This window comes from Callithrix jacchus, chromosome 2 (genome assembly GCF_049354715.1).
Source record: "Callithrix jacchus isolate 240 chromosome 2, calJac240_pri, whole genome shotgun sequence".
NCBI lineage: Eukaryota > Metazoa > Chordata > Mammalia > Primates > Cebidae > Callithrix > Callithrix jacchus.
In genome coordinates this window covers 196,392,217-196,418,214 of record NC_133503.1, presented here as the reverse complement: position 1 = coordinate 196,418,214, position 25,998 = coordinate 196,392,217, and the positions used below count along the sequence as shown (strand labels likewise).

The following is a 25,998-nucleotide window of genomic DNA, read 5'->3' as shown; positions in this document are numbered from 1 at the left end:
CCAGAGACACAAAATGAGTATAACATATAGTTTCTATCTACTAAACGATACACGTTTTACAAAAGACTATCTAAAACAATATTTAATATGGCATTTTCATTAAATTGTTGACCATTCTTTTTTAAGTGGCAAGAATTTTATATATTGATGGTATATAACATGACGTTGATATATGTATACATTGTGAAATGGCTAAATCAAGCTAATTGACATGCAGGTATTTCACATACTTTATTTATTCATTTATTTATTTGTTTATTTTGGTGGTGAGCAGATTCGAAATGTACTCTGTCAGCAATTTTCAAGCATATAGTACATTGTTATCAGCTACAGTCCCCGTGTCATACAATGCATCCCTTCAACTTATTCCTTTCTCTAATTAGAACTATTTGTCCTTAGACCAACATCTCCCTAAGACTTTCCCTGACCTTCTGGGCCCCTGGAAACCCCCATTACACTCTCTACTCCTAAAAGTTTGTCTTCTGTAGACGTCACATCTATGTGAGATCTTGCAGTATTTCTCTTTCTGTGCCTGGCTTATTTCACTAAAGATAATGTCTTCAAATTGCTGACCATTCTGATTGTTTAAAAATAAATTCATAATTTTTCCACTCAGCTCAATTAAAGACTCCAGTTATATACTAAATTGCAGTGGAAAGACATTAGTGTCAATTGTGATAAAACTATTACAATGGAGATTTATTATTATCACTTTTAAAGAAAAAATATTTTTAAATGGCTCATAAATTGCTATGTTTTATCTCTTGAATGTCTTACTTATTTTTCACCATGTGAATACGGAATTGGTAGTGACTTGTGGCCACTCCACAGATGAGGAACAAATAATTACTAGAAGTCACGAAACTAAATCAACGAGTCGGGTCAATGTGTCTCCAAAGCCCCTGCTTTTTATCAGTATTAACTTTGACTGTGGGATTGGCTGGTATTAAGACCCTGCTGAATAAAAGATAGATCTAATATTAAAACCTAGCTCTGAAGTTCCCCGAATGTTTGCAAGTAGCAGCATTAAAGAGAGAATAAAATAATATAAAATCCTCCCCGGTCACCTCTTAGAGCTCTAATACAAGTGAGTGAGTCTAAAGTTGGTTGAAGAACTTTTTCCAAATTCTCACAGGCCCAAGATTCTGGCATAGTCCGTAGGGAGTTTCAGAATCTTGGTGAAGAAGGTGTTTGTGTCTTAAATCTCTCATTTTCTAGGAGACCCTTTTTAAAGACTAGAGGGAAGAGTAGGCTTTTGTGGCTCAGATCTGCTACTAAAATAAACACTTCATTCAAGCACAAGATCTCAGGCCCGTAGTCCAAACCGCAACAATACAAGTAGGTAAATTTCATTTTGATCTATTACCTTTTATTCTTTGCTATAGGTAGCTTTTAACCCATGTATTCATATTTATGTTAAAATAATTATACAGAGAAAACAAAGCCGTTTTACAAGAATATAATGCCTGAATGCATCAAACTGAGTAACTGAAGATGGCTGTAACTGCGGGAAAAGGAATGTGCCCAGGCTTTGAGGTAATGTTCCTTGAATGGTCTCTCATCTAAGGAAGCATAAATCAAGACCACATCCATGGAACAAACAGGGCCACCTGTCAGGAGGAGGAGGCTGACTGGGAATTAAGGGAGGTGATGACTCTTAACAAGTAGGGCAGCCTTAGTCCTGCGGCCTGAGCGGCTGAGGAAATGAGCCCCTGCTCAGCCTGGATTAACACCGTTACATGCATCTTTCTTCATCCTCTCAAACAGTGAGTTAATTGGGATGGAAAATGAAAGCTTGAGAAAAATAAATTGCACCTACCTGGATAAGAGACAGATCCTCAAGCTGTAACCTGAAGAGGTAGTTTCTACAAAATACAAAAAGAGAGCAGTTTTATTATCAATCGATCCCAAAAAGTTAGAGTTTATAAAAATTTCAAGAACAAAGAAAATAAAATAATGATTTTGGCTTCCAAAGCATCTTCCTTCTAAGGATATGTTTAGCGCAACTTTCCTTGGAACTTAGAGTACAAAGAGGCATTCAAGATGTCAGCAAATACACCTGTGAGATTGGTGAGACGGCTAACAAATAAGTGGAGTGTGCGTGCACATGACTAAGGTAAGTGTAAGGCACTAAGTGGCTCTCTTGATCTATATGGAATAAATAAAAAGACATGGGCATTCCAGTATGAAACTGGCTTCACTTAAGCAAGATGATGTAAAATTATTCCTCGGGTCTTTCTTTCTAATCATCACCTAAATTCATCACGTTTTTGATTAAGAGTTTGAATTCAAACAATGCTCTGAGGTTCACAGTCCTCTACCCTGTCGGATGGATTCAGCATGTAATAAAAGTTTAGAAACATGAACTTGGGCCAAATTTTTGCGTGAACAAATGCAAAATTTATCCAAGCATACTGGCATATGCCTATAGTCCCAGCTATTCAGGAGGCTGAGGCAGGAGGATTCCTTGATCCTACTAGGTGGAGGTTGCAGTAAGCTGTGATCGCACCACCGCACTCCAGCTGGGGTGACAGGGTGAGACGCTGTCTCAAAAATTAATAAATATAATTTGCAGTGTATGTGAGTTGTTTAAAAAAAAAAAAAGAAAAGAAATATGAATGTGGCAGTCTGCCCCAAGGAAACTGATGACATCAAGGGCTTCAAAGAGTCAGTTTCACCCCCCAAGTGTAAAACAGGAAATCAAAGATAAGAAAACTATCAATTTCAACAATGAAGGGGAAGAACAGTGAAATACACAATGGAGATCAGTAGAGCACAGGGAAAAAAGATATATATTTGTTACACCAGGCTTTGGAATCTAGTGTTGCAGGTTTCAAAAACAACTCATAACCTCCCTCAGCATGCTTTGCTTCGAACTCTAACTGAAATCCTGGCATCATGTAAATGGGAAGATGGGGGCTGGGAATGTGTACCAGCAGCACCCCAAAGAGGAAGGGAGGAGAAAGCCAGTCTAAGTGCACATAATAATGGCAAGCAGATGCTGGCATATAATGGAAGGCAAACTCTAAGATGCAAATGACCATGAGGCAAAATCTCCAAGAAGCCAAGGATATTATTTTAATGAGCTCATCCAAGATCATTTCTATGGCACAAAGAGAGAAATTTTACAACACCAATAAGACATAAATGATTATTTTCACTATCGTGGAGGGGCTGGACACATGTCCTAGTGGCAGTGACAAGTGACAGCCAAAGCAAGCCAAGGGCATAACGTTGAGATGACCAAGAAACATCCCTATGGTTGTGGACAGAGTTAGGGAGGACAAAGCCTTCAAGGAAGCTGACATCCAGGAGCTCATGTACACCCACAGCTGCAGGATGAAGCGGGAGTAGGCTCACCATCAGGTAGTCTCATGAATCCAGGCATTGCCTCCTGGGCAGTCAGGTTTCACACAATTTGCCCCCCAACATGGGGGTACCGCATCTCTGAACTGAGTGAAAACTGTCTCCCACAAACCACAACAACTGTCTCTTCACTCCACTCCTTCCACCTTTCTAGTCTCCTTTCTAATATTCCCCGAGAGAAGCTCCCAGGAGCACTGATTGGCACTTGCCACCTCCATCACAAAGCCGTTTCAGGAAAAGCCCCCCTGTTCTTTATTAAAATGCTACAGCCTTTTTTTCAGAATCAGGTTAGGGATACCTTTGAGGGGAGGGAAAATTACAGAAAATGTTTTGATTCAGTGGGTGACATGAGAAGTCTAGGAATCCAACAGAAATGTCAGCTGCAGGCCAGGCACACTGGCCTGTAATCCCAGCACTGTGGAGGCTAAGGTGGGCTAATCACTTGGGCCCAGGAGTTCTAGACAGCCCTAGGCAACACAGGGAGACCCCATCTCTACAAAAAAAGAAAAAATACAAAGGTTAGCCAAGTGTAGTAGTGCCTGCTTGTAGTCCCAGATACTCAGGAGGCTGAAGTGGAAGGATCAATCGAGGCTGGGAGGTCAAGCCTCCAGTGAGCCATGATCCTGCCACTGAACTTCTTCCTGGGCAAGAGAGAGAGATCCTGTCCCAACAACTGAAAGCCATTTTCAGAGAAACAAATGTGAACTTGGTGCATATATGGAAGAGTATGTTGAAGCAGCCCATAGGTGCCACCGGAGGCTGACTGGCATTTCAGCATTTGCCAAGCTCTCACCCAATGTGACACAGAAACCAGCACACCTCCTCTATGGGAAGTGAGAAATCTACACACACACACAGACAAGTCTTTCAGAAGAGGGACTTACCAGTGTGATATAGTTTGGCTGTGTCCCCACCTAAATCTCATCGTAAATTTTAATCCCCATGACTCCCACGTGTCCAGGGAGGGGCCTGGTAGGAGGTGAGTGAATCAGGAGAGCAGGTTGCTTCATGTTGTTCTCATGATAGTGAGCGGATTTCATGAGATGTGATGGTTTTGTAACCATCGGCATTTCTCCTGCTTGCATTTCTCTCTCCCGCCACCAGGTGAGAAGGCCCAAGCTTACTTCCCCTTCACCTTCTACCATGAATACTAGTTTCCTGAGGCCTCCCCAGCCATGCAGATCTGTGAATCAATTAAACTTATTTTCTTTCTAAATTACCCAGTTTCAGTATTTCTTTATATTAGTGTGAGAACAGACTAGGACACAGTGGCACCAGGGAAATTACTGGCCTCTGTACACCCATTGCCTCTATGAACAGCTCAGCTCCCCACCCTCACATATTTTCCCATGGACTTTCTGGTTTCAGGAGGCTGCCCCTCTGCTATGGGTGGTAGTATTACCTGGTGCTTAAGAATATCCATGCAAAAGCTAGAGTTCTGCCTCTATACAATCTCAGGAAGTAAGCAAAATTTCTCTATGCCTTAGTCTTTTCATCTGTAAAATGGAGCTAATAATCCAACCTATCCCCTAGGGTTGTTGTGAGGTTTCAATCTAAGAAAAACACTAAGAATGAAGTTTAGCCCATTGTAAGCATCAATTAATAGTGCCAACTTCTATGTTTATCTTGTCATTGGTCCTGGAATCCAGTTGTCTCTTTTCAACCCACCGGCAATTTTAAGAAAGACTTCTTCAGTAAATATTGCCAATAAAAGAAATTCATTCATTTAGCAAATGAATTACCTAGGCACTTTGGTGATATCCCATGGTTCATTCTCTCTGTCTCTCTTATGCATTCACACACATACATGTGCACATGTATGTTCACACTATGATATGTGTCTCCGCCAACTTTCTTGAAAAGAACCTCTCATACACAAAGGAAGAGCTGGAAGTGCCCTCAGGCTCTCTGAGAAAAGATGAGAGCAGAGTCTGCAGTGCTCTGTAGAGCTCTGTGCAGGTCAACTAAGGAGCTCTCTCTCTACTTGGGGAGGGGACTGGAAGAGGCACAGAGATCACTGTCCGCAACACCTGGTTCCAGCTTTCAGGGGTTTTTCAATAGGACAGGATATTGGCTTATAAAAACAAACAGGCCACATTCTCAGTCCACATCTCCCTAAGCAAACATGACTCTTCTGATCATTACTTTCCTGCTCCTCAAGTTCCAGCAGGCTGTAAAGGTACCCCTCCTCTCCAGGAACATTTCTACTGGATTTCAACCATCTGCCTCTTCTTCCAAATACCTGAGAACTATAGTGTCCTTCCAATTTTCTCATCAGCAATATCAAACCAATATGGCAGAGGTGTTCAGTAAGTGAAAGAAAGGGGCAGAGAGGAAAGAGGGGCACACTTACTAGGAAAAATACCACAGTTACTATGAAATATCACCATCACCACCACCACCATAACCATAACCCCAGGAAGGAAAGCACCCGAGGATTTAAACGTTTCTTTTTGTATTATTTTCAGAGTTGCAAGATAACAATTGATTATTTTAACCCATTCTCAATTTTATAGATAATTATTTTATAGGTGATTATTTTAACCCCCCTAAATTTATAGATGAGGAAACTTCTAAAAATTAAAAGGTACAGGGTGATTTGCCCAAGATTGTAAGGCTTCAGAGAAAATCCTGGGACTAGAAACAGGAGCCCTGGTCTTGGTGTCCCTTGTGTCCCATGGTGCCTCATGGCCTCACCAGTTAGTCATTCAATGTCCGCTTCCTAGTTTCACCTGCACTAAACACACACACACACAGAAACATAGGCAGTAGCAGTTCTTATGCTGCAAGTATTTCATATCTTCACTGGTCATTTACAGGAACATTTCAAAATCATTTTAAGAAAATTCAAGTCTTTGTTCTGCTAATAGCAAACGTTTGATCTAGGCCATCGATTTTCATCTCTGGGACTGTGATCTGGCTGTGATGTGTGTCTCCCCATGAGGAGAAGAGTCCGAGCTGAGGGGTCTGGCTGTTCAATGGCACCTCTTTTCTGCCTTTTTATTTTGCCTGAATAACTTCCTGCCTGTATCTGATTCTAAGAATGGCCCTAATTTTTAACTTATGAAACGAAAGAAACGATAAAATTACGCCAATATATTTAAATAATAAAAATTCCCAAAAGGCTGTGATGATGTTTAGATATACACAATGCCTAAGAACGTTCTATGAATAAATGACCATCTAACAAAAAATCTCTTTATTATGGCAAATTTAAATAATTTCCTGAGAAGCATGTTTCATGTGTTATTTTTCACAACTCAGTAACTTATTTCAAAATAATCTTAAACGAAACCTCAACATATAAAATATATACAATAATTCTTTAATAGCATAATTCATTTAATAAGTACTGATATATTTGTTAATAAAATCAGTTGATGAAGCTTTCTTAAAACTCCCGTTATCAGAACTATTTATAATCTTACACAGCATCAACGTCTATATAATGTGTATATTCCTGACAGTTTATTGGTTATATTTTTGTTGCTTTTAGTTTGATTTTTAAGTCACAGAGTTCGTAGGTGCTTTTAAATATTTATGGGGTTTTTTTTTGTTTTGTTTTTTTTGAGATGAATTTTCGCTTCTTTGCCCTGTCTGGAGTACTATGATGTGATCTCAGATCACTGCAACCTCCGCCTCCTGGGTTCAAGCAATTCTCCTCCCTCAGTCTCCCTAGTAGCTGGCATTTCAGGCACGTGCCACCACTCCTGGCTAATATTTTTTTGGAGGTTTTTTTTTTTTTAATTTTACTTTCTTTTTTTTAACCAGGAACATGTGCACTTTATTGAATGCCATTGTAGAAAAGTGTGTGAGGATAAAGGGCAGATACGGGACTCAGCTCTGGAGCAGGGCGAGGAATGGAAAGTTGAGTAAGTGGGATACAGGTCACAGGCAGAGTAGGTTCCCTGGCTGAGATGATTCCTCTTGATCTATTGATAGTCTTGCAGAATCAGTATGGGAATGATGATAAGCAGAATGGTCATGATGATGCCCACGATCAGGGCCCAGACATCCAAGCACTTGGCAGTGGAGGCATTGGCCTGGGCCCTGGTCAGGTCGCCAACCATCTTCCTGTCCCTAGACTTCACGGAGTAGGCGAACGCTATGAAGTCCAGGCAGCAGGAGTTCATGAAGAGGGTGTTGAACAGGGACCAGACCACATGGTCAGGCACAGAGTTCTCGCTGCAAATATGGATCATGGTGGATGGCGGGGGAGCAGGGCTGTGGGCATATCCACTTCATGCTCAGTAGCAGGAGGTGCCTCAGTGTGTGATGCTCCCCTCCCTGTTTCCATGTGTTCTCATTGTTCAACACCTGCCTATGAGTGAGAACACATGGTGTTTGATTTTCTGTTCTTGTGTCAGTTTGCTGAGAATGATGGATTCCAGGTTCATCCACATCCCTACAAAGGACACGAACTCATCATTTTTGATGGCTGTATAATATTCCATGGTGTATATGTGCCACATTTTCCCTGTCCAGTCTATCATCGATGGGCATTTGGGTTGGTTCCATGTCTTTGCTATCATAAACTGTGCTGCAATGAACATTCGTGTGCATGCACTCCTGGCTAATTTTTACAGTTTTGATAGAGATAGGTTTTCACCATGTTGTCCAGGCTGGTCTTGAACTCCTGAGCTCAAGTGATCCTCCTGCCTCAGTCTCTCAATATGCTCGGATTACAGGCATGAGCCACCACATCAGGCCTAAATATTTGTTTAATAAATAACAATGGTCTGTGCAAAACCCAAGTAGTCAAATGCCTCACTACATAAACAGTTTAGTACTGACGTTATTTTTTACAGTTTTCAGCTATTTTAAAGAATACTTTAGAAGATAAACCATAAGTAAAACTTCTGTGGAATTCCCTAACCACATCCCAAGAACCTAGGAATCTGACAAAATACAGTGTGGATTCTGCTATCCTTAAATCCCTTTCCTCAAACTACTTGGCCCCACATACAACTCCAAATACATTTTTACTGTAGGAAAAATTCCAAACCAGCTGGCAACATGAGGGACCTGAATCTCTCAAGACAGCTTGATCCATCACAGTTTAGGTCAATGACCTATGAAGTTAAAGGTTACAAAAAGAAAGAAAATCTTCTAAAGGAGTAAAAAATGGATATTCCCAGATGTTGGGCCACTCACACACTAAAGTAAGATCTATGGAACCCTGCAAGTGGCTGTCCTCCAGGGTATTACAGGAGAGGCAACCACTTTATCTTGCAATTGTGTGAGCACAGAGGAGGGAAAACAATATACGTGAGGTTCACGAGAAAGGCCACGAGCCTTTCCAACACGAAGGAGTAATGCTTCTGGCTCCCGGCCAACTGGAAATGCTAACCAAATGTTGCATATAGGGTCAGTCTCCTTAATAGGGCAATGCTTTGAGCAACCCAAAGCACTGAAGTGATCTCATTAATCTTCATAACACCCCTAGATGTAAACAGGTAGCAATAAGGAATATTGCCATTCTTCAGGGAAAACGGCAGTAGTGCTAGAGGTGAAGAGATTAGATTCTTAGGATGTATTAGTTGTATAGCTTGGGGGAGCGATTCTATATTTCTGTTTTTCTCCTGTCATTATGAAAGTGAAAAGCAAGAGTTTGCCAAAGTGTTAACAGTTCAGTTTTATGGCTATAGTAAATAAAAATATGAGTTTTTCTTCCCTTGGTATGGATCTACTTTTTTTTCTTTTTTTCAAATGCCACGGAATAAAATTTCACATTGCACATTCACATGCAATAAACCAGATTTCTTTTAGGAGCAATAATATATGAGGAGTACATAGATCCAATGGATTAAATAATTCAAATCATGAAGCTATTACATTTGGCAGATGCAGAATCACGATACTGAAGCCCATTCATCGTTTCCCCACTAGACACCTGAGTGGGGTTGCTACTCCTCCAAAGTTTCCTTCTCACCGATTCTAAGATTGAATAACTCATTCCTGGGTCCCATCACTTCCCCCAGTGGCCTATTAGAGGCAAATCACTAAACACAACAATATAGCCTCTGAGGGAGCAGTGGGGATCTTAATAGATGAAGTTCATTTGTATCTTCATGTAAAGTAATAAAATGCAGCTGGCATTAAAGAAAAGGTTGAGCCATCATGAGCCTATGAACGAAATGACTCATCGTCTAGAGACACTATAAACCTTAACTTTGACCTCCATAAATTATGAAAGACACAGGTGTTTTAAAATGACATTCTCTTAGAATAACTTATTTGGTCTCTGATGAATACAACTATAAAATCTAAGAAAAGTTGCACGTTTCTATTGAACATGTGAGGTAAGGCTTGCTTATAACTGAGAAAAAAAAGAATTCAGAAAGATAGATTTGTATTTTGTACTACAGCAAATGAAGGCAGAAGTCAAGTACATGTATAAAGACATTTCAACAATGTTGATAGAAATGTTTGTTGTTGTTTAATAAAAGTTTAGATCAAGGCTGTCATAAAGCAATCTGAAGACAAAACAACACTGCCCATGAGCCAGCTGGGGAAGTCGGAGTGCTGACATCTGAAACCCACTCTCTCCTGCCTGCCGCAGCTTCCTGCCCACAATCCTTTCTTCACTGCAAGTTTCCTTCCATCCTCACTGCTGTCGACATCTAACTGGCACAACAAAGCTTGAAATAATGATATCCTACCGTATTTCAAGCACAAAGCTTGAAATAATGACATGATACCCACATTTTCAATTGCACTGATAGACTTTTGAAGATTACAAAATATGTTTGAGATGGAGTCTTGCTCTGCCGCCCAGGTTGGAGTGCAGTGGGGGGATCTCGGCTCACTGCAACCTCTGTCTCCTGCATTCAGCGATTCTTGCACCTCAGCCTCCAGAGTAGCTGGGATTACAGGCACATGCCACCATGCCTAGTTAATTTTTTGTATTTTTAGTAGAGACAGGGTTTCGCTGTGTTGCCCAGACTGGTCTCAAACTACTGACCTCAAGTGATCTGCCTGCCTTGGCCTCCCAAAGTGCTGGTATTACAAGAATGAGGGAGGCTGAGGCAGGCAGATCACCTGAGATTGGGAATTCAAGAGCGGCCTGGCCAACATGGCAAAAACGTACCCCTACTTTGTATATTTAGGAGGGGTGGGTTTTTGCCATGTTGGCCAGGGTGGCATGGTGCTGTGGAACTGTAATCCCAGCTACTCTGGAGGCTGGGGCACAAGAATCCTGGAATGCAAAAGGCAGAGGTTGCACTGAGCAGAGATCCTGTCACTGCACTCCAGCCTGGGCTACAGAGCAAGACTCTGTCTCAATCCATATCAATCAATGGAAAAATAGTAACTATATCTTTTAAAACACAAAATGTTGTTGTAAAATTAATTTAATTATATAGATGTAAATGTTTATATCATGATCAAATCAATAAAGAATATAAGGATAACATTTAAAATATATAAGGATTTAATTTAATCATGTAACCAATTCATATAGTTCACCAACCTACGTATAATTGTGATTTCTAAGACTTTTCATTACGCTGGTCAGCTATAAGCAAATTCTAGGAGGCTTTTTATTTTGTGCTCATAACCATCCTAAAAAATGTCTCCTTCATGTAATTTTTAATGGGTCTCTCAGAGGCTAATTAAATTTCAAAATTACAAAGCCATTCCAAACAGTATAATATTATATTTAAATAGACGACATTTTAATCACAGTTTTTAATTCTTTTGTTAATTTTTTCTAAAATATTTTAAAATATGGTAACAATTTTATAATATGGTAATGTGATTAGCTATCTCCTATATCCTCAGTCAAAATTTTTTCTATCCTCCTCAAAAATAGCAAATATGTGCTCTTTAAGCTATGACAGTGTAAAACTAATGATAATTTAATTTTTGTTGCTGTTAGGCTGTTATACATGCCCAGTACCCATTCTCCCAGAAGGAAATGAAGGAAATTAACTTCCTTCACTTCCTATCCCAAAAAGAGCATTTCCAGCTTCTTAAAAGTTTGGTTATTAGAAATAAATTTCAAAGCACATTAAAACCGAGATCAAACCATTTTAATAGCATTCTTATATGTTTAAACACCAAGATTAAAAGGTACAAAAATGGATGGATAGCCTCTTATGATTTACAAGTGGAATGAAATAACGAAGATGCATGTTAATTGCACAGAATCACTAGAACATGCTGCCAGCACATCCCAGGGATAGAAAATCAGAAAAATATTTTCCCACAGATAGATTTAGGGTAAAAGTTACTAATCCATATTGTTAATAATTACACTAATAGTTTAAATGTCATTATGCTTTCATTCTTACTTGCAAATCTCCAAGTGCTGTAAGGATTACAGATGATTTATTGCTCTAAATTTAACTTGCAACTTTTGTCTTTTGGGTCTACTATCAGATTTGTTCCTTTCCATTTTTTTAGTTAACCTTTCATTTGAATAAAAGATTAGAGATAATCTTTCATTTGAATAAAAAAATAATGCCTACTATCTCTCTGGTTCCTTTAACCTGTGATTTCCTAGGACTATTCATGCTTTAAATTATCTACATACAATTAATTTTCTAGGTTATCTTCAGTATTCATAAAAATCTGAGATTTTTTTCTCATGTATCTTCTAATAATCTAAGAATTACAGCTCACTGTCCCATATGCTCAATCCCAGTCATGCTCCCAAAACTCACTGGATGGTTTGATCCTTGCCTCTAAGCCACCCCATTCTGTGGGCCATCAATTGCAGTCAAACCCAGCACTGAAACATGTCTCAAATATGGCTTCTCATCTCCATTTCCACCAACAGTGCCTAAGTTTAAGCACCCTCTACTCTCACCTGATCCACAACCCCCAACTGCTATGCCGCACTCCAAATACTCCAAGTGCTAGCACATCCTGCACACAATATGGCGGACGTATCTTTCTAATGCAAACTTGACTATGTGAATATGTAAACATAGAAATCTCCTGGGCTCCTCAATGCCTTTAGCAGAGATCTTCAAATTTACCAAGCCGGCAGAGCCATGGGAGCTTGATTAAATCAAAAATTCTGGCTGGGCACAGCGGCTCACACCTGTGATCCCAGCACTTTCGGAGGCCGAGATGGGTGGATCACCTGAGGTCAGGAGTTCAAGACCAGCCTGGCCAACATAGTGAAACCCTGTCTCCACTAATAATACAAAAAATTAGCCAGACATGGTGGCTCGTAATCCCAGCTACTCGGGATGCTGAGGCAGGAGAATCGCCTGAACCCAGGAGGCAAAGGCAAAGGTTGCAGTGAGTGGAGATGACGCCATTGCACTCCAGCCTGGGCAACAAACAAACAAACAAAAAAGATTCTGGCGTTACCTCCAGAAAGTGGAAATCAGAGGACTTGAGCACAGGCCTGAACATCTGTACTCTTGAAAGGCCTGTTGGGTGATCCTAAGTCTGACCCAGCTGGAGTCACTGGTCTAGAGGACCAAGTCTAAGCTTCTTTATAATCTGACCCCACATAATGCTCAGAGCTTCACCTACAACTACTTCCCCCTCTCTGTCACAAACAGGTGCCACAGTCAAGCACTTTCAGCCTCATCAGAATCCCTGACTTTTCCCATGTGACTCTCTCTCTTCCCTGCCAGATTCCTCATGCATCTCTCAGGCCCAGCTGGAGGAGCACCCTCTCTGTGCAGCCTCTTCAGATCCATGTACCATCATATTCCTTACTTTTGGTGTTTTCAGGACGCTTTACTCGGGCTTCCCTTGGAGAATTGAATTGCTTGTGCCCCTGTGTCACCCAGGAGGCCGGGATCAGCAAACTTTTTGTTATGGGGCCAGAGAGCAGACATTTTCCTTTTGTGGTCTATGTCCCAACTATTCATCTCTGCAGTTTTAGCTCAGAAACAGACACAGAAGATGTGTGAATGAGTGGGTGTGGCTGTGTGCCAATAGAAGTCTATTTACAAAAACAGGCCCCACCTCTGGGGCCCCAGCTTGTTGACCCTTGCGCTGGACTACAACGTCCTCATCAGATAGAGAAGATGATTCATCTTTGTTTCTCTAATGCCTAAGATGCTTCCTGGCATAAAGTAGGTTCAATAAATACTTAATGAACACAGAATCTTGAAAGAAATAACTACATGAACGAATAAATTTGGATGAACCCCACATGGAGCTGGGCAGGAGAAAAGGTCTGAATACTCTGTCTGGAGCACATGTACATGCAAATAAGATATTTAATTATGATCACAGCCCTTTGTTGGCTTGTTCATGGGATCTGGGAAATGGGAAGCCTTTGTATCTTTATTTATTTATTTATTTATTTATTTATTTATTTATTTGCAGTTGTCCCTTGGCATCCCCCAAGCAACGGCTCCAAGACCCCCTCAGATGCCAAAATCCAGGCATGCTCATGTCCCTGATAGAAAATGGATTAGTATTTGCCTATAACCCATGCACATTTTCCCATATACTTTAAATCATCTCTAGATTACTCACACTATCTAGGACATTGTAAATGTAAATAGTTGTTATACCACATTGTTTTTATTGGTATGATTTTTATTGTTCTGTTGTTTTTATTTTTTCAAACACTTTAGACCTGCGGTTGGTTAAATCTGCAGATGCAGAGTCCAGGGATGGCCAACTGTACGCACTTACTTATTCGAAACTACATAGATAACTGTTGTACTAGGCTGGTATTCTCCCAACTCAAGCACAGAAAAAAACACATTAGTTTCTTTTGTTTTTGTTTTTTTTACAATAGCAGAAGGAACAGAATGGTTAGAAATCATTCCCAGGCCACCAGTTTGTTAAAAGCACACGCTCTGAGCCACCTGAGTCGGCAGAGCTGGGAGGGGCATCTTAATCCTGAATGAATACCCTAGCTAATACTTAAGAACACTAATGTTTGGTAAATGTTGGACAAAAGGTAACAAAGCCTACAGACAAAAAGGAGACTTTTTAACATATATTGGTCTAATTAATCAAATAAGCCAATTAGAAGAAAGGTGAGAACAGATAGAAGGAGAGAGAGAAGCCAATCTTAAAGCACCTACCTGCATCATTAGGGCCAGCCCTGAGAAGGAAAGGGACAAGGAGGGGAAACACTGAAACCCTAAAGTGGAGGCTTGTCAAGATTTGAGGTGGAAGAGGATAAAAAAGGCAGGAATGGAAAGCACTGTCCCTCTTCCATCACCAGCTGCTTGTGCTAAGTCATAGTTAATGTAAACACAACACGAGGTCAGCATGACCTCGGACCTCTTTGCACAATGGGTTTCTACTGTGTTCTGCCTTTACTGCTAATGGTGGATTTCATCCCACTCAGCATGCATTCCCTTTAATTGTGTAAACTTGACTAAAATATATCCTTTGGAAAAGATGAACAAGTGTGGCTACTGGAAGCAGAATTGCTGATCTCATACACATCTCCAGTTTTCCTGTTAATTATATATTGCCTCCAACAGAGTAATTCCAAGGTAAAATTTTCAAGTAAAAATAAGAATTATAATCACCGAAAAATAATGATATTGGCCAGTTGTTTAAAATACATTTTATGTGAATTTAAAATTAGTCCCCGTTGTTTAGAACTGGTGACAAAGTCATTTTAAAAAAGAAACTTGACCAGGTGTGGTGGCTCACACTGGTAATCCCAGCACTTTGGGAGGCCAAGGCACGCAGATCACAAGGTCAAGAGATTGAGACCACCCTGGCCAACACAGGAAACTCCATCTCTATTAAAAATACAAAAATTAGCTGGGTGTGATGGCACGTGTCTGTAGTCCCAGCTACTCAGGAGGCTGAGGCAGCAGAATCCATTGAACCAGGAGGCGAGATTGCAGTGAACTGAGATCGTGCCACTGCACTCCAGCCTGGTGAGACACCATCTCAAAAAAACTAAAAAGAAAGAAAGAAACTCATTAAATAGAAGCCTACCATTTATTTTGTGTGATCTTATGAGAATATATGCTCTGTTAAAATAATTGGGAGGCCATTAGGCTGAGATGGCTTCCCTGTCTTGGGTTCCTATGTAAACAAACCAAACTCAACTCAATGTAAATAGCAAAAAAAAACTTAAGCTTCACCAATCAGAAACCCTCACTAAAGTCTAACTTGCGATTTAACCAATTATAAACCACCAACTAACCTCTAACTAGGGAGTTTCCACTTCAACCAACCAGAGGCATTTTCTTCATCTTGCTTCTGGGAAGAACATTATAAAAGTTTCCTCCCTTGCCCCCCCCACCCACAAGTGGAGAGCTGCTGGAAATCTGGTGATGCTTGATTCCTGAATCACTAAATGCTCAAATAAACTCGTTAAAATTTTAATGCACCTAAGTTTATCTCTTAAGAGTTTTGAATACTTAAAGCAAATTCAGCCCAAGCACAAAAACAGCAAGTTAATCTTTCCTTTTTTATTTCTGTAAATTCAAACCATTATCCAAATGGTTCAAAATAATAAACTAAAATTTTTCAACCAATCATTTTTTTTTGTTACTGCAAGGAAGACCAAGCTCTGCCTTGGAAGCATTCAGATTTTGCATATTTATTTATTTTAAAAATAAACATGCTAATCAGAAATCCATACAAATTCTTTTGTATTTTTAGTAGAGCCAGGGTTTCACCATGTTGGCCAGGATGGTCTCGATCTCCTGACCTCATGATCTGCCTGCCTCAGCCTCCCACAGTGCTGGGATTATAAGCGTGAGCCACCCCGCCAGGCCTGTGCCCTTTTATTTATGTGTTTATATTACACTCAAGCTTGTTGGAGAAAAGTAAGAGAAACAGAATTGAGTTACTGGAAAAAAGTAAAGACCAAGAAGCACATTTAAAAACCTGAAGAAAATTCACATTTTAGAAACTAAGATGCATGTTAAAAAATGTTTTCATTTGGAAAAATCACATTTTGAAGAAAAGTACCTAAACAGCCAGAAACAGTGGCTCCACATCTTCCCCACAGTTCAATGGCAAAGACTCATGCTACAGATGCTTTGATAATAAACTCTTTTTCATTAGCACTGTAGGGCTTTATGCATTATCAAAATATGGCCAATTTGTAAATGCCCAACAGCAGTCAAACACTGCCTTATGTGTCAACTGAGTTAGCTGCCATTTGGAACAGTGCTTGGATTCAGCACAGAATACATATCAGAGTGATTTGGGATGGAATCACTTGCCACCCTTAGAATGAACCTGAAACACTAAAGATGAAGAAATTCATTTGGGAAATAAAAATGTAATCACCCTCCCTTGCATCTGTCGCAACAATTCAATCTGCAGTGAAACTTACACTTGTACCAAGTGTGTGGAGTATTATCACTGCCGAATGGCAGTGAAGACTTTATAATCTTCTTTACCAAAAACAGTGATAACATGTTCTTTCATTTGGGATTCTTTTATACCAAGGAAAGTGATCTTAGTAGGATTTGTGACAAGGAAATATGCAATCATTCAACAAATATAATCCCAAGAGTAGGAACAAATAGAAATCAAATAATGCAAGGAAATAACTGAAAAGCTTAACTGTGATTATCTCTGAAATTGTTTTTTCTTTATGCTTTCCTGTATTTTCCACAGTTTTGAAAATGAAGATGCCTAAGTTTCATCACTGAAAACATAAATATTATTAATTTTTGAAGAGACTGGGGTAAAACAGAATATGACTGTCAATGCGTTGAAGGTCATGTGCATCTTGGAAATGAGAATGTATGACTTCTTCCAGAAATCGCCTGAATTCAGATCCAAGTACCCTCTCATGCTACATAACTACAAATTGCCTAAAGAGAGACTTTTCTTTTGCAGCACAATGCACTTCTTTTACCAAAGAGTACAAAGAATCTTTAACTGAATTCAATTTCAGGAACATGAAGTGTCGCTAGTATAAAGTGAAACCATCCAATAAATGGCTCCACGATGCCGAGTGCTATGCAGAAAAATCCAGTGTCATTCTATTTTTTTCACAACCTGTATTTTTAAATTATTACTGATTTCTGAAATGATACACCTGTTATCTAAACTTATGCTTGCTAAGTCAAGCTTTGCCAAACAGGAATCTGAGGGTTGGGTTATTTTTAAAGTTTTATATCTGACTCACCCTCCCTTTCAAACTTTCTGAGCCTAATCCCATGAAATTTCCTAAGTGAAATTCTTATTCTCTTCCACAGTGGCATGTGCACACGTATTTGAAACCCATGAAGACCCTCAGAGCTTCACAAAGGCTGCATGCTCACCAGCTTGACTGTTAAGTGACAATAACTTCCCATGGGTTATTTTATTTAATCTTTGCAACAGCTGAAAGGGGTAGAAATTATTACATTATCTTTAAAGATGAGAAAATTAGGCTCTGAAACTGGCTTAGAGTCATTTAAATAAGGGCCAGCCTTTTCTTTTTCTGTTATTTATCAAATGTCTATAATGTACCACACACTGCTGTAGAATAGAAAACTTCAGCCCACGCTCCAGGGGTCAACAAACTTTTGGAACACACTTATGATAAGAATATAAAAGGTTGTTATCTGAAATGCAAATTTAACTGGGCATCCTAGATTTTTATTTGCTAAGTCCAGCAATCCCATGTATTCGTGTCCACCATGCCATATGGCATGCCAGGTTGACTCAGTGGCCCACCTAATCCTTCCCAGCAGACCATGTTGATATGCAAAGGATGGAGACCTCCAAAAATGTTGGGATGAGGACTCCAGGGATATTAGGATGCAGATTCCAGGGGCCCTGGAATGGAAGCCACCAGAGACATTGGGATGGAGACTCTGGGATGAACACTCCAGGGACATTGGGATGAAAACACCAGGGACATGGGGTGAAGGCTGCAGGGACACTGGAATGGAGACATCCCTGAGACACTGGGATATAGACTTCCAGGGGTGCTGAGATGGAAACCATCAGAGATTTGGACAGAGACCTTTAGGGATACTGAGAGAGAGACCCCACTGACACTGGAATAGAGAACTCCAGGGACTCTGCAATGGAGACCTCCTGGGACAAGCACCCCTTGAGAACAATTCCTAGTTGCTATCTGCAGCCAGAACAGGAGCACAAGACGTCTCTTCACAATACCCTAACTTCCACCTGGCTTCTCACATCCCTTAGGAAAATCTTGAGTCACTAACCAAAAGCCAATCACTTGCAGAGAATGTAGTGCTGATCTGTTCACACAGCACCCAGGACCTCCAGAGACAAAGACATAGTAAAACCTTTTCCAGAGTTCTATAGAGATGAATGAGGGATGCAATACTCAAAACACTACTTGGGGTCATATTTGTACCTGCTCCCCCCGTTAAGGGGTCTGTTCCCTTAGCTCAGAGTGAAAGCTCATTTTCCCTCAGGGTGAGCTTTGGTGTAGACGGCCTGCCACTGGCTCATGCCCTTGCCAAATATAAGTATCTGGCATAAGCTTTTATAATCCCAACTCCCTTTCCCCTAAGTGTTCACCCAGATGCAGAGGGGAACAATTACCAGTTCAATTCTGGAAATAAGTGTGTTGAATCAACTGTTATCTGTGAGCTTCTATGAGCAGTAAAAATCTGTGCTATATCCAGCAGAAATAAAGAAGACAGGCATGTCCCTTGTCTTCTGGTAAGTTGCCATCTGATAAGGGTGACTTGTCAAGAAACAATGCAGCATTCTACAATAAGTGCAGAACAAAAAAAGCAGATGTCAGGTGTGCTACTAGGGCCACACAGGGCAGGGAATGTGGCAGCTCAGGACTGATGGTGACCTGTGATCCAGGTTCTTACTGTAAGTGGGAGTTTACCAAGCAGAGAATTTGGAGTAGGGGTGGGTGGTAGCCAGTATTCCAGAAAATGAGAAAGAGGTCAGAAGGGAAAAAGCCCAGAGGTAAGAAAGAGCATATTCCATAACTGCAGACAGAATAAATAATTCCACATGCCTGGAACATATGAGAATGAAAACAGGAAGTCTGGAAGGGAGATGAGAACGCAAGGCAGAAGAGCTGGTGTACCACACCAGGGAGCCAGCACTGACCCACTGGGAGCTACTGAAGGTGGGCATGTTTAAAAGACGATGCTGGCTGTGGTATGCAGAAGGAGAACATCTGGAGGCCAGGAGGCTAACTTCCACTGCTGCAAAACACAGGCTGAACTCCAAGTGATGAAGTTTGATGGACGCGAGCATTAGAAACCACCCAGTATTTTGACTGGACTAAAGGAAGGAAAAGAACACCAGGTAGCTTTGTCCCATCTATACTCACCACCTCCTCACAAACATCGGAAGAGCTGAAAGTAACTAGTTAGGTGCAATAAACTCTGCCAACCTCTATGTACTCAGGTAAAATCACAACCCTTCATCACTTCAGGTGTTGCGTGGATGTACAAGGACTCCTCAAGATCTGAGAGCAAGAGCAGCGATCCTAGAAACTGTTGTGTTCAGCTAGAGTGCCCAGAGCATAAGCTAGATTTAGTTTCACTCAAGTTTATACAGGGACTGGAAAACCTCCGCAGCTATGAAAGGTATGCTTTCTACTCTGGTAAATATGGATGGAAAAGATAAAGAACTCTCCACTGCCCAATGTGCCATCCTTAGATGTCAGAAGAACCCAATTCTACAAAAGGCCGCTGTCTTCAACTTTAATATAAATTTTCTTAACAGACAGATACACAATCCCCAAACAGGTATGCAGGTTTTCTAAGGAAGTGAGTGAAAAGCGGGGAAAGAACTCAAATTTGTTTTCATTGTGTTCTGGTGTCCTCATCATCAAACTGGGATGCAGGTGTTCACTTAGATACAGGCACATGCATGCCCTTGAGAGACACAGATGAAAATAACTTCCTTGAATTCTCAACTTAACTGTTATATGGCCTAATCAAGGTTACAAGAAAGGTGGTGGTGGGCCTTGGAGTACACATCAAGATCTCTGGATCTCTAGAATCCTACTGAAGAATATAGTGGGAAGTCAGGAACGTGGTTTCTGGAGTCAAACAGCCTGGGCTGGGAATCCAGGTCCATCTGTTTTTAGGCATATGCCCCTGGGCAACTCATTTATCTACTTTCTTCCTCAGTTTCCTCATCTCTAAAACAGCAATGCTGATAGTACCTACCTCTCAGGTTTGAATGGAAGAACAAATGAGTTAATTCATGTTAGAACAGTTCCTGGCACAGGGCGAGGACACAATCAATGCCTGGTCTGAAGGAAAGCATCAACATCTTATTAGCAGTAGTGTATTTTATGACATTCATACTGTATTTCATTCTTATAGGAAATAATATTGTTCATCAGTCTTCATTTTTGTCAGGGAAGGTCACACATAACTGCACAGATGTCAGATGAAGTCCAAAAATATCTGCGGTGGCAAAACACAGTATCTCTCACCTTGCTCCTACAACAAGTTCTTTCTGTCCTGGGTCAAATGTTAACTGCGAGAAATCCACAGCATTCTTCGCTCTGAACTCCCGTAACCAGGGGCCAATTTCTAAACAGAAAAAATAAATAAATAAAAAGATAAAAATGAATTATATTTCCTCTGGGGACCACAGAAAGTGTACATCAGGTAGCAAACGTTACATTTCAGAGAGGATTTGGAGGTCCCTCTATGCCATCCTTCAGAGGCCACAGGAGGTTTCCCTCAGGATGCCCCTAAGCCACACTAAGAACCTGTAAAGCACAGAGGGCAGCCACCCAATAATGAGCAAGTGAGGCATCAATGCTTGGTTGTGATTTACAAGCCAGATGTGCATTTTCCTTTTGGCTTTGGGCTGGGCAGAAAATAACACAGCATTCACATGATTCATGAGGAATACTGAATGCGAACAAGACCATTTCCTGTGCAACTCAACTCAAAAGAGCTGCAGATTTTTTAATATTACAAAAGCCTCCTTAGGAGCAAGGACCAAGCACACAAGCACCATTTGCCTTCTTTTAAATTAGACGTTCCATTTCCCTGCCCTTTGGGTTTCTATTTTGGCCCCATGATTAGACTTGTTAAACACATTCAGACCTTTCTAGATGAGAAATCCAGTTACTTCTAGGCTTCATTTGCATTTTTTTCTAAGGGAAATTAGGAGATAGCCACTCTGTAGAGACAGGATTTTACAAGCACTGTTAACTCCTATTAGACAACCTCCAGCCCAGAGCCTGACTATTATAAAATGACAGTGTTTGAAGAGAGATAGAATGCTGCTTCAATGAGCCATTTTTGCAATTTTCATTAGCTCATTTCTAACACTAAAAAGTATTCAGTGAGTTGCCTACCAGTCGTGGGATACCTCATCATTATCACTGACAATTAACCATGTCATCTGATTGTCTTTTTTTCTTGGATTTAGTATTTTGAATAACCACACTGACTAACCAAGCACATAACAACTGTCAAATCAATGACGTTATTGGTTGGAGGGAAAAGTGTGTAACGCAGGAAAGAATTTCCTCCAGCAAACACTGATGCTAAAAACATCAGTGTCATGTTTTTAATGGGGGCATATTTCCATATGGCCCCATGCCATATTATGTCCTGTATAAATTGCTTTGTTGATGTAAATGAGAGTAATTATTTTTAAGGAATATCTCTATACAGTAAACATGTCTTTTCCCTATTAACAGTTATTGGGGAGAAGTTATATCAAGTGAAATTTATCTTCGGCTTAAAGGCAACCGGGTGTGAGCTTGAAATTGTAATGTGCATGATATCTTGATGTTTTAAGGATTTTTATATAAATGTCTACATTTCATAGGCAAATAAATGAAAACAAAATACATGGAGCAAGATATGTACAAGACACTGGAACTATAAACAGTTATTAATAAGCCACCCTGCCAGGAGTTTGTAATTCAGTTAAAGAAACAGCGCTAGTATCTTTAAACAGATTGTCTATCAATGTAGAGTGTTTATTAGGGGCTTGTGGAGAAGAATTACAGAAATTATTCTTTTTTTTTTTCTTCCGAGATGGAGTTTTTCTCTTGTTACCCAGGCTGGAGTGCAATGGCGTGATCTCGGCTCACCGCAACCTCCACCTCCTGGGTTCAGGCAGTTCTCCTGCCTCAGCCTCCTGAGTAGCTGGGATTACAGGCACATGTCACCATGCCCAGCTAATTTTTTGTATTTTTAACAGAGACGGGGTTTCACCATGTTGACCAGGATGGTCTCCATCTCTTGACCTCGTGATCCACCCACCTCGGCCTCCCAAAGTGCTGAGATTACAGGCGTGAGCCACTGCACCTGGCTGTTACAGGAACTATTCTTACATGAAAAGAAGAGATGATTTGAGCTTCGGTAAAACAAAAGGAAAGATTTGAGCAGAGAGTGACAGGAAAGATGTCCTAGAGGGTGAAAGCAAGAAGGCAACATGGGAGGCCATGGTGCCCCCTGTGGCTGTAACTGGTATAACTCATGTTCACTCCATCAGTGTCTCCATTCCGGGCAAGAGAGAGAACCCGATGGCTTTTGTGTCTGCAATGCTCCCTGCAGTGCCTGCAGCATACAACACAGCACCTTGAATGTGACAGGCAATAATAAATGTGTGAAATGAAGTAAGAACAAGTAAGCAAATTCAAGAGATGACGAATAAAAAAGGAAAGGAAAGAGGAAAAAGAGAAAATAGAAAAGAAAAAGTAACAGCAACTTAAGCAGCTACTAGGAAAGGGGAAACTGAAAGATATATTTAAATACCAACTGTAGAAAATTCACTTCCATGTTAACAGGTTTGGGCTTGATTTCACATGTGACAGCAAAGCTTTGGAAAGGTTTCAGGAAAGCACTTGACCCATTCGAGCAGATGTCTTTGGAATTTGAATGAGCACTTGATAGAAAGGATGGTCTGGAAAGGGCAGAGAATGGAAGGAAAAATAGCAGATTTTTAAAAACCTAAAAAACATACAATTTAGGTAGTGGTTCTGAAAATGGATAAAGAAGACGTGAGATCTGCAGTGGCAAAACATTCTACAAAACATTCTATAAATGAACATTCTTCATTTCTGATTTAGAAATGAAGTCAAGGAAAACAAGTTAAAGAGAACAAAACAGTTTCCAAATTAAATGAAGACAAAAACGGTGACGACTGAGACAGGCAGCAGGAGTCTGAAGTGCCTTTAGAGAAAGAGAATATCGTCAGGTTATTATCTCTCAACAATGGTAATGTTGCACATGAAACATCTCCCATGGCAGGTGGGCCCTGCAGCCATTGTTAAGCATCGCTAAGACCTCTAAGTGTCCATAAAGATGTTCTGGTTGAAGAGGTTCATCGTTCAGATGGGAAACACATGACCAGGGAGCACTGCCAGGACCGGGCTCCAGAGTGAACATCAGGGGCTCTGTTCACCACAACTCACAGTCCCCAGACCTGGGCTCGCATCCAGTCTTCCAACGGCATGAGGGAAGAACAGAAGGCCAAGGGCTGACCTTCCTGCTAGGGGAGTGAAGAGATGAGCCTCTAAGAGAAAGAAGACTATGAAAGATAGAGAAAAGCAGTTTACTTATTTCCCATGCATTCATCTTTCTTGTTAGTTGGAAGACTAGGAAGAAAGTGGCTAACAGGAACCAGGCTAAAGAGACATACGTCAGGCTTCGGTCCCTGCACTAAACAACAGGAAGGCAGTTATACTACTTCCTAAAATACTCTCAAGTAATAAAAGAATTCATGTACGAGGAAAAAATGAGTTAACAGCATATAGTTCTGTCAATATTGTTCAATTTCCTTATTTGAAATTCTAATGAACTTCCCCAGTAAATCTGTATATTTTTATGGTTAACATAGATCAAAGTTGACTAATCTGCATATCCTCTTCTTTTTGACATTCCTCCAGAAGGTCTGCTACCTCAGTTTGGCATATTACATTGGCTTCTCTCTCACCGATACCACAAGAGCCTTGCAAGAACGTCTCTGCACCAACCTATCTCTTGAACTAAAAGCCTGGAGCAATACCTATCCTCCCAACTTCCCCAACAGATCAGACAAAAGTCACTCTATCCTCTTTCAAGGACCAGTTGCTCTCATGTCTTCTTTCCTCTTTAAATGCTTCTCTAAATTACCTAGGCTTTCCTCTAAAATCTCCGATGCTACCTAGTCCATTTCCGTCTGCCTGTAAGTATAGGCACATCCTCTCCCATTTTAAAAAATATTACATATTTTTATTACAATCACTTGTTATTATACCTTCAAAAACAAAATAAAATGCATAATAAACTTCCAAGTACAATACAGCAATATATATAAAAAAAACCACGCTGAGTTTTACATGTAAGCATTACCAAATCCTTAAGGAACATATGAGCCCAAGTTTATGCAAGTTTTCTTAGACGTAGAAGTAAAACCTCCCAACTCAATTGGAGGCTACTATAATCCTAACAATCTTGATATTACATCTGAACAAGGATATTATGAGAAAGAAAACTCACAGGTCAACTTCATTTAAGAACTTGACAAAGACACTCCTAAAGAAACACATGATTAATCTCACACACACACACACACACACACACAATATTTGATATGGAATCAGGCTTATCCCGGAAGCACAAGATAGCTCAGCAAGCTTAATAACCGAAAACCTATTAGTGCAATTCATCATCAAAATAACATATTTCAATCATAGCAAGATGAAATTGTCAATACCGCTAAGGAATCAGAAAATGAGTAGTTATGGAAACAGAAGAGCTCAAAGAGTTCAGGGCAATTGGTAGCACACTAGAGAACAGAGGAAGTTTGGGGAGAGTGAGAGAGAAGGAGAACAGCACAGCAGATGGTAAATTGAGGGGATATAATTTTCAGTAACATTAGAATGCTCATTGCCCCAAACAGTTGAGTTTACCTTTTTGCACCTGTCCCTCTTCTCTGATATTGCTGAAACAACCACATGATGAAACAGAGCTTAAATATGGCAGCCAATATGACTATATATATATATATATAGTTATAACATAAGATTTGTAAATTCCAACTGAATACTTGATATATAATTCATAATATTTGACATTAACTATCCTAGATAATCCAATCTTTACACAAACATGATTGTTGAAATACTGTCTCAAGCGATGATTTTCTATTGCAAAATTAGGTGTATCGATTCATGTTTGCCTTCTCTTACAGCTACATAAGCTCCCACGTGATTGGTGTGTTCATTTCTTTAATCTAAGTGTAATTCCATATTTTAAAGAATCCAGTCTTACAACTTCAAGAAAGAATTTCTTTTATGAACAAGTCAGTATTAATAAATTTAGTCCAAAATATTTGACAAATATAAACTAGACACTAGCTAAATAGATTCAAGTTAATGTCCCTTCCAAAAAAAGAAAAAAGAAAAACATGCAAAGAAAAAAGAAAGGCAAAGAAAAAGAAAGAAAATAAGAGGTAAAAGTTACTATTTAAAAAAAGCAGACACTCTAAAGATAGCCATGGTAATGATGCGTGTAAGCCAACACAACAAATAAACAAACAAACAAAAACTTTGACAAGTACCTGATAAATAAGAATCACAAAGAGATTTGGCTGTGGAAAAGCAGCTCTTGTGGAAGATACAACAGTCATTCTAAAACCTGGATTGACAGCCACTCCCCATGCTAACGTCTCCAGCACCAACTGTCCAGAAACCAACCCGATTTGTTAACAAACACGAATCAGAGAACCTCCTGGGCACACCAAGGGATGGCTCTGGGCCACTGTTTCTTTCCTCACACCTTCAAACTTCAATTAATTAGGGGCTGAGAAAGC

General features: G+C 40.2%; 1 protein-coding gene across 23 annotated transcripts in view; it reads right to left on the bottom strand.

Annotated features, from left to right (window-relative positions):
* The window catches only part of SEMA5A (semaphorin 5A), a 502,689-nt gene that overhangs the window by 271,503 nt on the left and 205,188 nt on the right, over positions 1-25,998 (bottom strand). For 18 of the 23 annotated variants that reach the window (XR_013532366.1, XR_013532365.1, XR_013532367.1 and 15 more), the window contains 2 exons: positions 20,666-20,765; positions 1,820-1,865 (listed from right to left, as the gene is read on the bottom strand). Coding sequence is in view for 14 of the 23 variants with exons in the window: in XM_035291785.3 (XP_035147676.3) it covers positions 1,820-1,865; positions 20,666-20,765 (146 nt within the window). In the remaining 9 variants the exon portion in view is untranslated. The remainder of the gene's footprint in view (positions 1-1,819; positions 1,866-20,665; positions 20,766-25,998) is intronic. The other 5 variants (XM_078365682.1, XM_078365678.1, XM_078365680.1 and 2 more) reach the window with 1 other exon arrangement.